The following is a 15,929-nucleotide window of genomic DNA, read 5'->3' on the forward strand; positions in this document are numbered from 1 at the left end:
GCCTATATAATAGCTGTCTCAAGTCTGTATAAAAACATCTGAACACATTTTCTCTAAATGTGGAGAGGTTGTGAGCAAAAAAAAAAGGAAAAAAAAGAAAAGAAACAGGCTTAGCCCAAAAAGTGTGGAAAAAATATGGTACTATACAGTTATCCGGACAACACGTAAATAATTTATCCGGACCACACGTGACCACACACCTATTTCTTTATTCAAAATATTTCAGATTTTTTTAAACAAAGTTTATTCAGAACTCTTGTTCCGCCATCCTCGAACAGTAGGCGGCCAGCGTGTCTTCACTTCCCTCAGAATAGCATCGAACGGGTCCTCTTTGCCAATAGTGCTCCTCCACATGAACTCAGCCAGGTACGACTTGAAAAACTGAGAAACTTGAGAAACTGCCGATCGGTGCACCGGTGTTTCTTGTTTCGCCACTTTGCCGATCCCCACATCCTTTCCACGGTTTGGGTGTGAGTGCCAGTTTCTGGATCCACAAAGTTGTAGTGATGATTGACCTTGAAGTGCTCGAATCCTGCCGCCTCCAGCTCACGCATCGTGTATCCTCTCCAGCTGACCGAGTAGATGGTGGTCCCCTCTGTGATGTTCTCTTGAATGGCGGCCAGCAGAGTTGCAGCGTTCCTGTTCGGCACCTCCACCAGAAAACTCTCCTTGGTCGCGGCAAATCCCTCCGAAGATCCACTGTTGAGGTAGTACCCGGCCGGCGTTGTTCTTGCGCTTGGTAAAGAGGGACTCGTCAATTTCCACTATCATGCCCTCGCCAGAAGAAGAAGAGAAGAGCCTCCACGCACGCTTGCCTCATGTAATTGCTCCAGTCGACGGTGGTCTCCTTGTCAATGCGCAGCTCTCGTTTGGACAGTTTGCCTGATGTCATTTCCCAGGCCAAGAGGTAGATGAAACACACAATGGTCACGAATGGAAGGCAAGAATTGGAGAACCAGTTGCCACTGCAGTCCCGAAATAGAGCGCCATCAAGTGGTTGTTGCGGCATCGTCGTTCCATGGGCAGCAGGCCTCGATCCTTGAAGAATTCCACGGCTTCCTCTTCGGTTGTTGATAGGCTCCAGAGATTCATCTTCTTGTTGTGAGTGATGGGGAGCTGTGTGGTATTGAGGGAGATGAGAGGCAAGGAGATCGCATGAGCGTGAAAAAGTTTTGGAGGGAATTTAAAAATGGTTTTGGCGCCATTTTGATAATTATTTACATGTGGTCACGTGTGGTCCGGATAAATTATTTACGTGTGGTCTGGTGTGGTCACGTGTGGTCCAGATAACAGTATAGTACCCAAAAAGATTTGGAACTACAAATCAGCGCTGTCCGCTGGTTAGAAATTCCCAAGGGGAGTCTGTGCCAAACTCAGTCTGCACTGTAAAAAAGAATACATTGATTTTATTAATATCTAATTAATAAAAATGAGGCAACAGATTACAAGCAATATTATTAATTAAATTTAACAAATTAGAATTGAGTAATAATTAATCAAATGAATTCCTTAAAAGTTAACCATTTAAAATGAGTAAAATGTACAAAATATCTTTTATTGCCAACATTGAAGACACCTGGTGTTAACAAGCAGAATCACTGAAGGAGAAAACCATAATTAAAGTCACCATTGTGGAGATCAGTGTGTGTTTTAGTTGGGCTCTTGAACCTTAAATCATTTACTTTAAGTTTTGTTCGGCTGCTGTACATGAGTTATAACAGCCAGATGAACAAATAGAAAAGGTGATCTGATGGTGTTGGTTGTGTTTTAACATAATCATTATTTCACAATCATTAGACCTGAATCACTGAATAGAGTCCAATTTATGAGATAAGTTAACTTTATTAATTACAGCAGTATAATATTTTTAGCCTTTTCAATGAAATCCAAATGATCAAATCAATAATAAAAAATATATATATTTATTTTTTTTTATTAATTTTTTTTAGGCACAAACACACATCAAGATTTTGTGTATGAATCTCAGCAATGGTGACGAACAGATCACCTCTGAACATAAGCTCATTATTTATTCATGCAGCAATGCATGATGGGAGCCATGAATGAGTTTTGATTGGTGGAACCCAGAATGCACTGCAACATGCTTTATAAATGTCACCATTGTTGAGATTCACAGGCTGATTATTGATGTCTGTGTGTCTCCTTTTTATGTAAGAGAAACTTTTTAGAAATTATTTGCCTTACATTGTAAAAGTTAAAAAAATATTATGCCGTACAAGGCCAGTGCTGCTATAATTAATAAAGTAAACCTAATTCATAAATTGGACTCTATGAGTTCAGTGATTCAGGTCAAATGATTGTGAAATAATGATTATGTTAAAACACAACCAACTCCATTACATCACCTTTTCTATTTGTTCATCTGGCTGTTATGACTCATGTACAGCAGCCAAACAAAACTTAAAGTTAATAATTTAAGGTCAAGAGCCCAACTAAAACACACACTGATCTCCACAATGGTGACTTTAATTATGGTTTTCTCCTTCAGTGATTCTGCTTGTTAACACCAGGTGTCTTCAATGTTGGCAATAAAAGATATTTTGTAAATTTTACTCATTTTAAATGGTTAACTTTTAAGGAATTCATTTGATTAAATATTACTCAATTCTAATTTGTTAAATTTAATTAATAATATTGCTTGTAATCTGTTGCCTCATTTTTATTAATTAGATATCAATAAAATCAATGTATTCTTTTTTACAGTGTGGATGTTCGTGCTCTAGAGGCTCGGTGGGATTTTTGTCCAGGTTCAGATAATAGTTTTCAGAAGAAAATCACTCTGAGACTTGTTATAGAGAAGCTTTACGAATCACCACTTTCAATGGTTTCATTTTAATAACAAAGTACATAATAAAAATCATAATAAAAACCAGCGCATGAATATTTGATTCAATAAAGCATGACAATTAATTTGATGTTTAATAACAAGAAACATGCAGTGTTTATCTGATTAGTAGCTAAACACAGAGCAAAAAACTATTAAAATTAATAAAGCATTTAAAAAAGCAACTTGGTTTCCACTGCTTGCTACTTCATAGTCCATGTAACTACTTATGTTAAAATAATCATATAGGTAATTAAATGAATCTTCCATATCCAGTGGATATATCTCTCCTTCAGCAGCATGTCTGTGATCCTGCAGTGACAGGAATCATAATGATCAGTCATCAGTATTTATGTCTGTAATATTCGTACTCAAACACAGGCTCACCTGTCCTAGAACAGCTGAAATGAGAAGAAGAGCTTCAATGATCAACAGCATCTTGATTCAGTCGAATCCCTCAGATGATCCAGTAGATCTAGTGAAGCTATTGTGAAGCACAGACAAAAAACAACCGGGTTTCACACATACAAGACATCTTCATTAAATATTTTAACAGAAACACGGTCATTTCACATATATTTCCTGAATTTTTACTAAACAACACATTCACTGTAAAAAGTAATGATGTAACGTCCGAAGCTTCGTTTCCACACACAGTCATGTGACTGCTTCATATTCAGATTCAGAAATAGCGCGAACCCCTTGAGCAGGTTTCGAGTGTTATGCCCTTCGGTATTAGTAAATACAAAAAAAATAAAAAATAGACTTAGCCCTCACACTGTTGAACAAGTCCTGTTCCTTAATAAAAAACATTAATTTATTAAATTACCCACAAAATACAATGTCAGCTCCCCAGTTCACAAGCACTTTCACTACCCAGTTCACACTTCACCATTCTACATTAATATTCTTTTATTTTGATTATATATGCCTACATGAGCCTTGCCTGAACTCGTAGGATTAGGACTGAGGCTAAAGTTTATGTGAATAAGGCTGCATTTCGTCGCTGTCGGGCGGAATCCTCGTATCTCCAAAACCATTATTTTTCAGGAAATTAAAAAAACTGCATATTTTTTGAGTTATTAAACATTGTATCGTTAAAGTTGGTATTATAACTTATATTGCTATCATATACTGTTGTATACCAACATTAACACAACATTTCCCCAAAATCATGTTTAATCGGAGATACAAGCTTTATGACTTGGGAGCAGGGAGATACGAGGTTACGCTGTCATTGATTAGAATCAGAAAGAATTAGAAGAATTAGAAAGCAGTGTTCATCAAAGTCTGCGGTCGCATTGAGCCTTTTGACAAGAGATAAGGCTTTAAGAGCTATTCAAATCTAATGATTGTGGTTACATACATCTTCCTAAACTCTATTTTAAACGTTTAAGAGATATGAGTGATGCAATACCAAAATACTAGGCTGTCTAAAATAGGCGGAAATTAATCTGCACGCAAAGTCGGCGGTCGCGTTGAGCCTCTTGACAAGAGAAAAGGCTTCAATAGTTAACCAAAGCTAACGACTGTGGTTACATACATCTTCCTAAACTCTATTTTAAAGGTTTAAGAGCTATACGTGAAGCAGAACAAAAAACGATGAGGTAACTAGGCTGTCTAATAGGCGGAAATTTGCCTAATCTGCACACAAACTTACCGTGGCTCACGGGCTTCCTTCTGCACCAAAGCATTACAGGCAATCGATTTTTAACAAAACAAGCTTACTCAAATGTATCTAACCTAACCTAACTATTTTCACTCGTTATTGTCTAAAAAAACAGACAGAGTTATGCAATGATAGGCTTAGCTGCTACTGGCGCCAGAAACGTTAACGTTAGACAGACCCTTTTTCTCCCATAAATAAAACCTGCTACTTGGGGTATTTTACATGCACAGTGCCAACTTCGAGTCAGTAAAATAATCATAAAAACAATAATTTAATGCTGGTATCCAAAACATTTATTTCAATTCAAGTATTATATTAGATACATTTTAAAACAATGCACACGTATAATAAGCCTAGTAATAATAAGCCTATATACGTAGACATTTAAAATATATCAATAACTCATAGTTTAACACAGATAAAATCAAAGTTAAGGCTTGCTTTACGTGTTACTCGACGAGGATTTCTTATCGTTGCGACTTTCAATCCTGAGGAGACAAAATGCTGGATTATGCCGCGTAAACTCCTGCCGCGGAGTGAAGAAGAGGTGGAGTTATGAGGATTCTTAGACAGTTTAAGTGTCCAATGGAGTTACGAGATTTGCTCTCAAGCTATTTTCAACACTTTAGATTGGTTAATAATTTGTAAAAATAACAGAACCATGTGGGGACTGACCAATAGCATCGATTTGTGGAAAAATATGAAATTGACCAAATTTGGACATACAAGGTTTCCGCCCGACAGCGACGATTTGTTGATCAAAGCAGATTCATAAGAACTGTTCTGTACAAGGTAATTAGTCCCATTTATTTTTTTATTTTTTAATGAATTCACTCATACAGTTGTTTGTTCATACATTGTGTAAGAACTACATTAACACTAACACATGAATTATGAGGATTAATTGTACTGCTTTGTGGTTTACAGAGCACAAAGATATTTATTAAACAAAACAATAAAAAAATGGATGTCTCTTCTGGGACAGAAAGGCAGCTTTTCCACCTTTTGACCACAAGATGTCGATAGTGTGCAACATGTTGAAAAGCTTTGAGTAATGAACCATTTTACAATACAGTCAAGAGGGAAAGCCTCAGTGCTTCACAAAGCTTCATTTTACCATCACTAGTAAAAAGTGCATCACTTGCAGTGAATTACATACATGATTTTCTGTGACTATACTTCACTGCATCAGCAACTACACAGTTACTGTCTGCGAAATAAAGCAACGTATAAAACATATCATCAGTGTTTCTTTGCTCATCCTGGACTGAAGCTCAGGCTCTACTCTTCAACACAACGGTGACACACAAAAAACCATACAGAAACACTGTTATTAACCGAGGTTTAGAAGTTGATGTTTTATTGAAAATAATCATCATTATGGTGATCAGTGTTTGCTTTAGTTGGGCTCTTGACCCTTCAGTTTTTAACATTAGATTATTTCTGGTTTCTTTAACTGAGTCTCTGATACATATTTGTTATTGTGGGAATCAAGGAAGTGAAACTCAGATCAGATGAACTTGGTTACTTTTTCACTGGTGATAGTTATCATGTGATTTATTGCTACCACGTGATGTCTAATATCTGATTAATGTGTAAAATATTAGTTGTTAAGTTTGCATGCCAATACTGGTGCAGAAAATCCTGCAGTGCTGTGATACTCTGATAGAGTTTATGAAGCCATTTTAAAGAAAATGTTTTGACAGGATCATATAGACTCACTCAGACATCAAGAATCAGCGAATGAATCGCAACAATGAAAAATATCTGATCAACTCTGACCTTGTCACAATACAAACTTCTAAAGTCACTAAAAAGCTTTGCTGATTGTCACCATTGTTGAGAATCATATGTTGATCCTTCATGTCTCTATACTCCTAAATAAATAAACCAGCCCAAAACATTTTCTGTACTGTATATATTTATTTTAAATATCAGAATGTTATAATACTGCCACAATGTAATTAGGGTCGTGTGTATAAAGTATGACATTAATATAGACTTTGTAAAAAACTAAAGTCTCTCTGGATATTATGTAACCTCAGCTAATATATTCAGAGAATTGACTCAAAGTCATATCATTGAATCAGGTCAACATGTGATGCTTTTATCATCATCAATAAAAGACCAACATCATATGATGAGATTCTTCTCATCTCCTGCATTTATTGCTTTAACAAATGTGTATCAAAAACACAGTAATAGCAGCCAGAGAAAAACTCATGATGATAACTCAAGGATCATGAGCCCAACTAAAGCAAACACTGAACTCCATCATAGTGACATCAAATATCAATTCATTTAAATAAGCATATTTTACTTTAATTTATATAATGAAGATATATGATTGTAATATTTCAGGAAATACCTGTAAAATAACAGTAATTTTACATACATTTTTATGTAATTTAAGAAAACAGAAAAATATACTGTATGAAAAATACTCACCAAAGAATGGTTTTGTTTTACTTAAAAAGTTTCAGAATAAAACAAAGACAATAATTCAAAAAGGAAAAAATAACAGAAATGCGTATATGTCTTCACCCGAATTGTGGCCCCGAGCAACGGGAAACAAAACCTTTTATATGGTTTGATTGGGGCCGTCTTAAGAGTTTAGGGCTGTCCTTATAATGCAGCAATCCCTTACAAGGACACATATCTCATCTTTCACCACCTACGCTATAAAGCTTAAAGGGTTAGTTCGCCCATTTAAGACATGAAGTTGTATGCAATCCTTACCAGCACTATAGTGCATACACACTGACCCACTCTGTGGTCACCTCCCTGGTCAGAGTTCTGGCCGCTCGAAGTTTTTCTAGAAAGTATTCCCGGTTAGTTTCCGGGGCCTCAAAACTGTGCGTTTTTACGTGAAAAAATTATATGCGTTTCAAAGCTTGATTAATTTACATCACAAAAAACACTCCGGGCAAAATTCATACCTCAGTTTTAATCGGCACTATTTTCTTTCCATTTCTATCAATCCGCGCTGCTGTCAACGTTAACAGTGCACACGTTCCGATGTGCCGGGATCACCGTTCAGATTCCATCGTTATATCCCTATATACTGTTTTAATATTAGACCTCTTTTCACGTGATTTCCACTGGAGTCTAAACATCAGCTTGTTTACCGTACAGTTTAGACATGGGATCATAAAGTTAGTAAATAGAGCTTACCCGCAAAATTGTACCTATATCCCTATAAATTGTTTTTATATTAGACCTCTTTTCACGTGATTTCCACTGGAGTCTAAACATCAGCTTGTTTACCGTACAGTTTAGACATGGGATTATAAAGTTAGCAAATAGAGCTTACCTGTGATACTGGTACAGCAAAACTCTTTAAAATCTTTTATTTTATTTTTCCTCCTTGGTTGGGGATGTAATCGTCTTCGCTGAAGTGAGCACTGCACACACGAAAATCCTTTATTCTGGATATTTTAGTTCCCGCAGAGTAGCCATGGCAACCAGCCAAAGCTGTCTCATAGCTATATCCGAAACAGGAAAACGATGGAATCTGAACGGTGATCCCGGCACTTTCTTGTGGTCACAACCTGGGAATTTACAAGTTCGCACCATTGTTAATTTTGTACTTTTTAAGTCGTTGTCATTCGATTGTGTAAACACTATGGAACAGCTGATCGGAACGTGTGCACTGTTGACGTTGACAGCAGCGCAGATTGATAGAAATGGAAAGAAAATAGTGCCGATTAAAACTGAGGTATGAATTTTGCCCGGAGTGTTTTTTGTGATGTAAATTAATCAAGCTTTGAAACGCATATAATTTTTTCACGTAAAAACGCACAGTTTTGAGGCCCCGGAAACTAACCGGGAATACTTTCTAGAAAAACTTTGAGCGGCCAGAACTCTGACCAGGGAGGTGACCACAGAGTGGATCAGTGTGTATGCACTATAGTGCTGGTAAGGATTGCATACAACTTCATGTCTTAAATGGGCGAACTAACCCTTTAATGTACATTTAACTGTTCTTTCACTTGCAGTTGTTAAAACCACATCCTGCCTCCTCATGGCCAGCTGCTCTCTCTGGTGGTTAGGGGCCACACGTCTTGTTAAAGGGGGGGTGACATGCATACTGAGTTTTTTACACTGTTAAAGAGTTGGATTCCCATGCTAAACATGGACAAAGTTTAAAAAATTAAGTTGTACGTTTGATGGAGTATTTCTGTACCAAAAATACTCCTTCCGGTTTGTCACAAGTTTTGGAAAGTTTTTTTCTAGTATGGGCATGTGTGACGTCAGATGGGGTGGAATTTCCTTATAAGGTCCTAAGGGCTCTTCTCCCGGAAGGGCGCGCGCGCACCTGAGACCAGAGCAAGAGAGCGAAAGCAGTAGCAGCTACGCCCATCAAAGCTCTGTGCTCGCTGCAGTCACAGGACTTTGTTTGTTCCCTGCATTTCGATGATGATTGTTTTATAAACAAGGCCCAGTTCGACGCCGGTATTAGCAGTCCCAACGATAAAGGTTCACGGTCGTGCGTTGGAACCGCAGGCGGTGAGTAAAACTCATAGACAAACTGCTTCAAATGTCTGTGTGTTGTTAGCTATCGGCGCGTAAGCACCGCCCACACAGCACGCCTCCAGCCGCTCGTTTTTTTCCGGAAAGACTCGGTACAGCCCATCTTTCTTTTATAAATATAATAAAACTAAAGACTTTTTGGAGATATGAAGGATGCAATACTACTCTATAGGTACTCAAGATTAACATGAGATTGACTGAAACTGAGTGTTTCACCCCCCCCCTTTTAAACATAGAAAAGGTCAAATCAGCAGGCATGTCGTTTTAACACCTGTGAGCTGAGTCTATTCAGATAGATTTAAAGGCACAATATGTAATTTTTTTGCTTTCAAAATAGCACAAATCACTATAACTATTTTATATGTATTTTGTTAGTTGTGTACTTACATTATCCCGACTGTTTCCAACAACTTTCAAACCAGGAGACAAACCAGGTCTCTTAGCAATCCCGAACTACTTCATATCACAGTCATGCACTCTTAAAACGGATGTGTTAAAAACAACACAACCTGTGTTATATCTTAACACACCTGTGTGTCTAGTTAAGGACAACACATTTTGTGTTACTTTTAACTCAACCAGTGTGTTATTGTTCTTAACACAGGGAGTGTGTTAAAATATTTAACACACTAATGTGTACTAAATCACACAATATGTGTCATAGATGTGCTATTTGTGACCAGTTAAAATGAACGCAAAACAAAAAAGTATTTTTTAAAAAAAAAAAAATTTATTAAAACTTAACTGCTACATTTTCACAACGTCAACATTCACATGTCATTTGAATTTCATAAAGACATTTTTAAACAATTTTATATCTTGGATTTACAAAAAGGTTTTCTTTGTAGGAAATCATGTGAAGAGGTTTTACATCAGCAGCATTGCTCAAATTAATCACTTTGTACTCATTTGTTCTTTGGACTGCATACGCATACAAGTGTGGGTGAAAGTACATTTGTGATAGAACTCTAAGAAAAACTAAAACAATTTGTTTTTCACATTGTGGAACTATGTGTAAAACTTCACCAAAGAGACGCTCTTCTCTTAAGTCACAGTTTAAAGCAAGTACACAACCAGTCTGAAAAGTCTGACCGAATACACCAACAGAGTGAGAAACATGAACTGTGCTACATGCGTCAAGTTCATAGCCAAAGTCTCTCATGTTTTCAACAAACAGAACACTTTTTTCCAAAGATCCAACCATGACTGGAAAAACATTTGGGACAGTATTTTTTTCTGTTAATGGACTTCCCAGTTGCCAATGAAACATAGTCTGAACCTGACTCTTGTAGGCTAATGTCTTGCTTATATTTACAAAATGACATACAACTTGTGCTTGTCTTTTTAGAGGACCATGCTTTCCCTCAAATCTCATGCACCAAAATTTAGAGAGTGGGCCAAATTTTAGCATCATTCGCCAGTAATGAGTCATAAAATGATGCTTTGGTATTAGTGATTTGTTTGGATATAGAGTCTTAAACAAATTATGGTGATCAATAACTAGCTGCTTTAAAAATACAGCTAATCCTTTGGTGACAACTGGTGCAAAAATGATACTACAAATTTCTTTAAGGAGAAGGAACAATTTCCAGTGACTATCACCTTCACTTATAAAATTTCCAATCAGGAAAGGCAAAAAAAGTATGAGACACCACATTTGACTGGCATTTTGCTTAATGGGGTTCTCTGATGTTCTTAAATTATGAATGGCACTAGGCTTGTTTTTCTCGTTTGTCACACCATAGTCAAAGCTAATCATTCGGTCATTCAACTGATCTAAAGTGAAAAGTTTTTGCTCATAGATGAAATGTTGTAACATTAGTTTGATCTCGAGTGGAGCCACACCCTCTAAAATGTCATGCATAATGTCAACACAGACATTATCAGTAATATGAAAGTACTCTAGAGAGTTTAGGCAAGAGTCTGCTTTTATGCCTGTTAAACTAGGATTTTTAAGCATGACATGTTCATTGTAATTAACTTCATTGCGCAACTCCAAACAATCGTCATCAAATATACCCTGCATCTCATGTTTGTCAATTAGACACAAATGACAGAATTTGTTGGCTGCAAAACTCTCCAAATACCCTCCAAGTGAATGGCAGGCCAGATTATCAGCAGTAAATAAGCATATTGTGCCAAATAACACTGAACTTTGGCCATTTATCTTAACTTCTAGCCCTCTGGTTTCAAGAAATTTAATATCATCCAACAATGGCTCAAATATTTTGTTGAAACCATAAACTTCTTTGTCAATGGAATTAAACAGCAAACATAAGTGGATGTTTTCAAGAGACGAGTTAAATCTAGCAGGTAAATTCCTCAAACAAAAATAAACTGCTCCCATTTTGTGAACTTTGGTTTTAGAGAAAATCATCAAAATAAAGTTGCATTTGTAAAGCTTGAGGAAATCTACTGTACAATTTGTGATTTTTAAAATGTGAGCCATCACAGTAGTCACGCAATTTACCATCAATTTCGGTTGAATCCACAAAGAGCTTTTGCATTTGTTCATTGTCAAAAAGAAACTTCAGGGTATCAATAATAGAGATGTACTGACATGTATCTGCTATTAACACTTGAGTTAATTTACCATGCTTTCTTGCAGTGTCACCTCTGTTTCCAAGGAAGATTTCTGTTGGCTTGATAAAAGAGTGGTTTTCAGCAAAATACTTGGTCATTTTGTAGGGGGTATCAACTTCCTCAAACATATTTCGTCCTCTTTCAAAATCTTTCATCAAGGTCTGCAATTCATCATTGGGTATAGAGTAATGATTAAGCAGAGATGTGGTTCTCTCTTGCAAACAGTCCAGGGTTTCACAGAGTAGTTCTTTTGTGCATGTGATGCTTCTTTGCACATCGGTCAGGGTACAATTTGAAGAGGAGTACATTTTTGCAACAAATGCTGCTGCACAGCTTTGGTAGTCAGAAGTGCTGCAGTTACTGGAGCCATCAAAATTAGTCTCTAGAACATTAACAGCAGCAGAGCAAGATGCAGCAGAGAAGTTCTCACTCATGCTAGTGTCAGAGTCTTGTTCTAGATGTACTGGGTTTGCAGCTTGAGCATGGTCTCTATTTAGATGTTTAGCATGTTTGTTGACAGTTGTTTTGACTACAAACAATTGTATAATCCTGTCCATCAGAAAGTGCATGGACATGCCTAAGATGACTTAAAAGTTTCCGGATGTCTTTTGAAGTTGATTTTTTGCACTTCGGACATATGTACATGGCGGTACAATTTAGGAAAGTGCTTGAAGCTTTGAAATAAGCTCCACAACTTTAGATCTCTTCCCACCAGAGAAAGGAATGTCATACACATTTTCAAAGAAATTGAAGACAGATGCAAGTTGGACAGGATATTCTACATTGCAAACCCAATACATTTTAAACAGCTTGTCGATGGCACACGTCAGACTGTTATCCTCAAGTGGAATGGTGACTTTGTCATTCTCGGCCACAATGATGTATTGCGCTGTAGAACTTGGGGCTCCCAAGCAGACAATGTGGGGTTGATGGCTTTCCACCATTGTCTGGGAATTATCCAGGAGGCTGGAGATGCTGGTTCCAGCCTGTAAAAATAAAAGTACATTTTATAAATTCCATTTTTTGCAACAGGAATACCGCAAATGGAGTAGCAAAAGTCAGAGCGCATAGGATTTGAACTTGTACTGCCAGATCTGAGAGGTTGTAAGTGCCGACTTGACATTGTGCAGCGAAACTGAAGTAAAGTGCAAAAGTAAATGTCGTAAACATTTGTGTATGTCATTTTACACATTTGTGATTTAATATACAACTTTCAATTCAAAACACGGATGTTTTGATCATTGTTTGTGTGTGAAAATTGAAAGATTCAGCTTTTCACATCAGAGCTGTGTGTAAATTTCAACTTACAAATACGAATGTTAAAATGACAAGTTCTCTTCTCACATTCAGATTTTCAACCTCTCGAGTTAAGCTACTGATTTTACCTCCATAGTTTTGGATCACTGCATTTAATTTGAGAATGTACATACAGAATGAAACATCCAGCATGATAGAGTAAACAGTCACTACCGTGAGAAGGAAAAACAGCCTCCCCTGGGTCCTTAATGCCCATTCGGTAATAAATAAAATGAAAATACACAAATAACCTTAAGACACTTGGCCAAAATGAGTTTAAAAATATCTGCAAAAATCTAATATCATGCATACCTAACAACAAAACAAAATTAAAACAATATAATTTTATGCAAATCAGAGTCATATAATTTAATAACATCACAAAGTGCTTGTACAGAAAACTGACAAAAAAAAATAAAGCTAACATAAAAGGACAATTAAGTTGCTTACCGGCTTAATGTCCAAGAGATAAGCAAGGGCTGACTTTGTACTGCATTTGGCCCACCCTTTGCTCCTTCCTGACGCAGTAGGGGGAAGCAATGTAATAAGAATTTGAAGAGCTCTGTAACATGAATCTGTAGTATGATAGAAAAACACAAAATATAATGACATTTTTCATGGCTGGTATAATGGCTTAACTTTAAACTCTTTGAACTACTAAAACTACTGTCCACTGAAAGAAAAACAACATTTTGACAGAACGAGCAAAGTAGCTTACCTTCACTCTCATTATCAGTTGGCATGACCAGAGGATTTTTCTCTGTGGACACCTTTTGCAATTTTGGAACAATATTTCCTTCCCATTTTCGAAGAAAGAGGTCAGCTTTCCCAGGAAACATTTTTCCAAACTCAGTGTCAAGCTACAACACAGGATAGAATACACAATTACAACACTACTGTGTTTCCTCAGTATGTTCACAAAATATGGAGTCTTTTCGAGTCAAGTTTATGCAATCTTAACTTCAGAGAGGCATTGTGGGCCATTCCAGGTTATGAATAACAGTACATATATTATATACAGTATATACAGCAGTATTATGATTTGAATTAAACTGAATGAAGAAAATCAAGTGGTGGGGCTTGATTTTAGTGCACCTTAATCTCTAGCTTGCAGCAGACTGATGATTGGAGGGGAGTGGTTAAAAGATTTTTAAAGGATATTGTAAGAGAAGGAACAGCATTCCAGAGGGAAAGCAAAATTCCAGATTATGACTAAAGATTAACAAAGACAAACTTTTTTTTATAAATATATAAATTGCATAATTCATTTTTCACCATAAGACTAGTATTGTGCACTAACAAAGTAAAAAAAAACTTTTTAAATTCATGGACTTAATATCTACCAGCCATGTCCCTTTGCTAACAAGTCTATTCATACCTTGCTATAAGGAAAAGCCATGCAAAACACAAGTCCTTACCAAGTATGGCATGTCTACAAATCGAGGATATTGTTCACAAATCTCTTTCACTGTTGGGGACTTGTTTGCGACCCATAACCTGCGATTACTGTATGTTTTCTCCATGCCAGTTTTGATGGTATTGAGGTTTTCTGGAGATGGTTTCATCCTTTTGATCACAGTCGTCCACTCCCGAGAGGACTCCTCCTCCTCCCCTTCAGCAGTTATTTCCAAAGTGATAGACACTCCAGAGGAATCACTGATTCGACTACGTTTGCGCTGGTAGCGACGCTGATCATCATGAAGTTTCCTCCGTAGATTCCGAAGTCGCATCTCAATAAATCCACTGTGGGAAACTGGGTCATAGAAATGTTCCTGGATGAAAGGGGGAGGATAACAATTGTAACTTTTACAAGAACCCATGATGTCTGACGAGCAAACCAGCAGAGTGGATGTACTTTTGGTGTTATTGTAACTGTAATATTTATTAAAAAAAAATAAAAAAAAATTAGTCACTAAATTTTCAATTGATTTGTAACCTGTTAACTAATTAACATACTACACATACTTACTATTCCAATTTGCATTTATTTAAAGTGGGCTTTGTGTGTTTTAATAAGTGCAACTTACAAATCCTTCATTCTCTTCTCCCATCTTGATCTTCAGAGAAGGAAACAGTGTTACCACACTTTCTGCCAACATCCGTTTCTCTTCGGTACAAGGGTAACTAAGCAAAATAAAGACATAACATGGAAAAATGACCCAATTCAACTCATACATAATACATTAAAATAAAATACAGGAACCAAATTCAGTCAGTTTTCCCCAATTATGTTCAAACTATTAGAAGTAATCAGTGTGTTTTCAAAGTATTCAACATCTTTATACGTTATCGCATTCACAGTTGTTTTAGTTAATTTCTCAACTGTAAACTTACAATCCACTTTGTTCCACCAGCGCACTGACTCCTATCTTCACAAGGAGCTTTCTTGATGTCTCTGAAAGCATTCCTGAAGCTTCATAATCCTTATATATACTCAGACCTTTGCTTTCAATTAGTGCTCGTAATGCGTCTACATCAATTATATTACGTTGATGCTGGAAATATAAAAAGCACAAAGTAGTTCTTATTAGATGAGTTAGTGATTCAGTTACTCAAAGTCACTCACTTGCTCCTGAATGAATCAGCAGTTTTGAATGAACTGATGAATGATTCACTCATTAAAGGGTTAGTTCACCCAAAAATGAAAATTATGTCATTAATGACTCACCCTCATGTCGTTCCAAGCCCGTAAGACCTCCGTTCATCTTCGGAACACAGTTTAAGATATTTTAGATTTAGTCCGAGAGCTTTCTGTTCCTCCATTAAAGTCAATGGACGTGTCACTGTTCACGTCCAGAAAGGCAATACAGACATCATCAAAGTAGTCCATGTGACATCAGTGGCTCAATCTTAAGTTTATCAAGCGTCGAGAATACTTTTTGTGCGCAAAAACAAACAAAAATAACGACTTTATTCCACTATTCATTTCCTTCTCTCTGGGCCTCGTAGTGTTTTTGCGCAGCGTGTCTGTGTTGCACGTCACCACGTAGGCTCACTATTGGC

General features: G+C 36.8%; 1 protein-coding gene and 1 long non-coding RNA gene across 3 annotated transcripts; both read right to left on the reverse strand.

The window, feature by feature from the left end:
• Nucleotides 1-2,834: 2,834 nt before the first annotated feature.
• LOC311067211 lies at nucleotides 2,835-7,071 on the reverse strand. The gene is made up of 3 exons (XR_014603192.1): nucleotides 6,963-7,071; nucleotides 3,233-3,329; nucleotides 2,835-3,157 (listed from the first exon to the last, which is right to left on the reverse strand). It is a non-coding gene; the product is annotated as an uncharacterized lncRNA (long non-coding RNA).
• A 4,473-nt stretch (nucleotides 7,072-11,544) lies between these two features.
• On the reverse strand, nucleotides 11,545-15,914 carry LOC311068060 (uncharacterized protein). 2 transcript variants are annotated; one of them, XM_084090260.1, is made up of 7 exons: nucleotides 15,595-15,914; nucleotides 15,261-15,421; nucleotides 14,954-15,050; nucleotides 14,345-14,698; nucleotides 13,645-13,786; nucleotides 13,377-13,501; nucleotides 11,545-12,616 (listed from the first exon to the last, which is right to left on the reverse strand). In XM_084090260.1, exons 1-7 carry the CDS (start codon nucleotides 15,598-15,600, stop codon nucleotides 12,287-12,289), a joined length of 1,215 nt encoding a protein of 404 aa, XP_083946386.1. In that variant the 5' UTR covers nucleotides 15,601-15,914; the 3' UTR covers nucleotides 11,545-12,286. The 2 variants fall into 2 exon arrangements, with proteins under 2 accessions (XP_083946386.1, XP_083946387.1); XM_084090261.1 differs by lacking the exon at nucleotides 15,261-15,421.
• Nucleotides 15,915-15,929: the final 15 nt, after the last annotated feature.

The sequence above is a fragment of the Abramis brama genome (assembly GCF_963993115.1).
Source record: "Abramis brama genome assembly, chromosome: 1".
NCBI lineage: Eukaryota > Metazoa > Chordata > Actinopteri > Cypriniformes > Leuciscidae > Abramis > Abramis brama.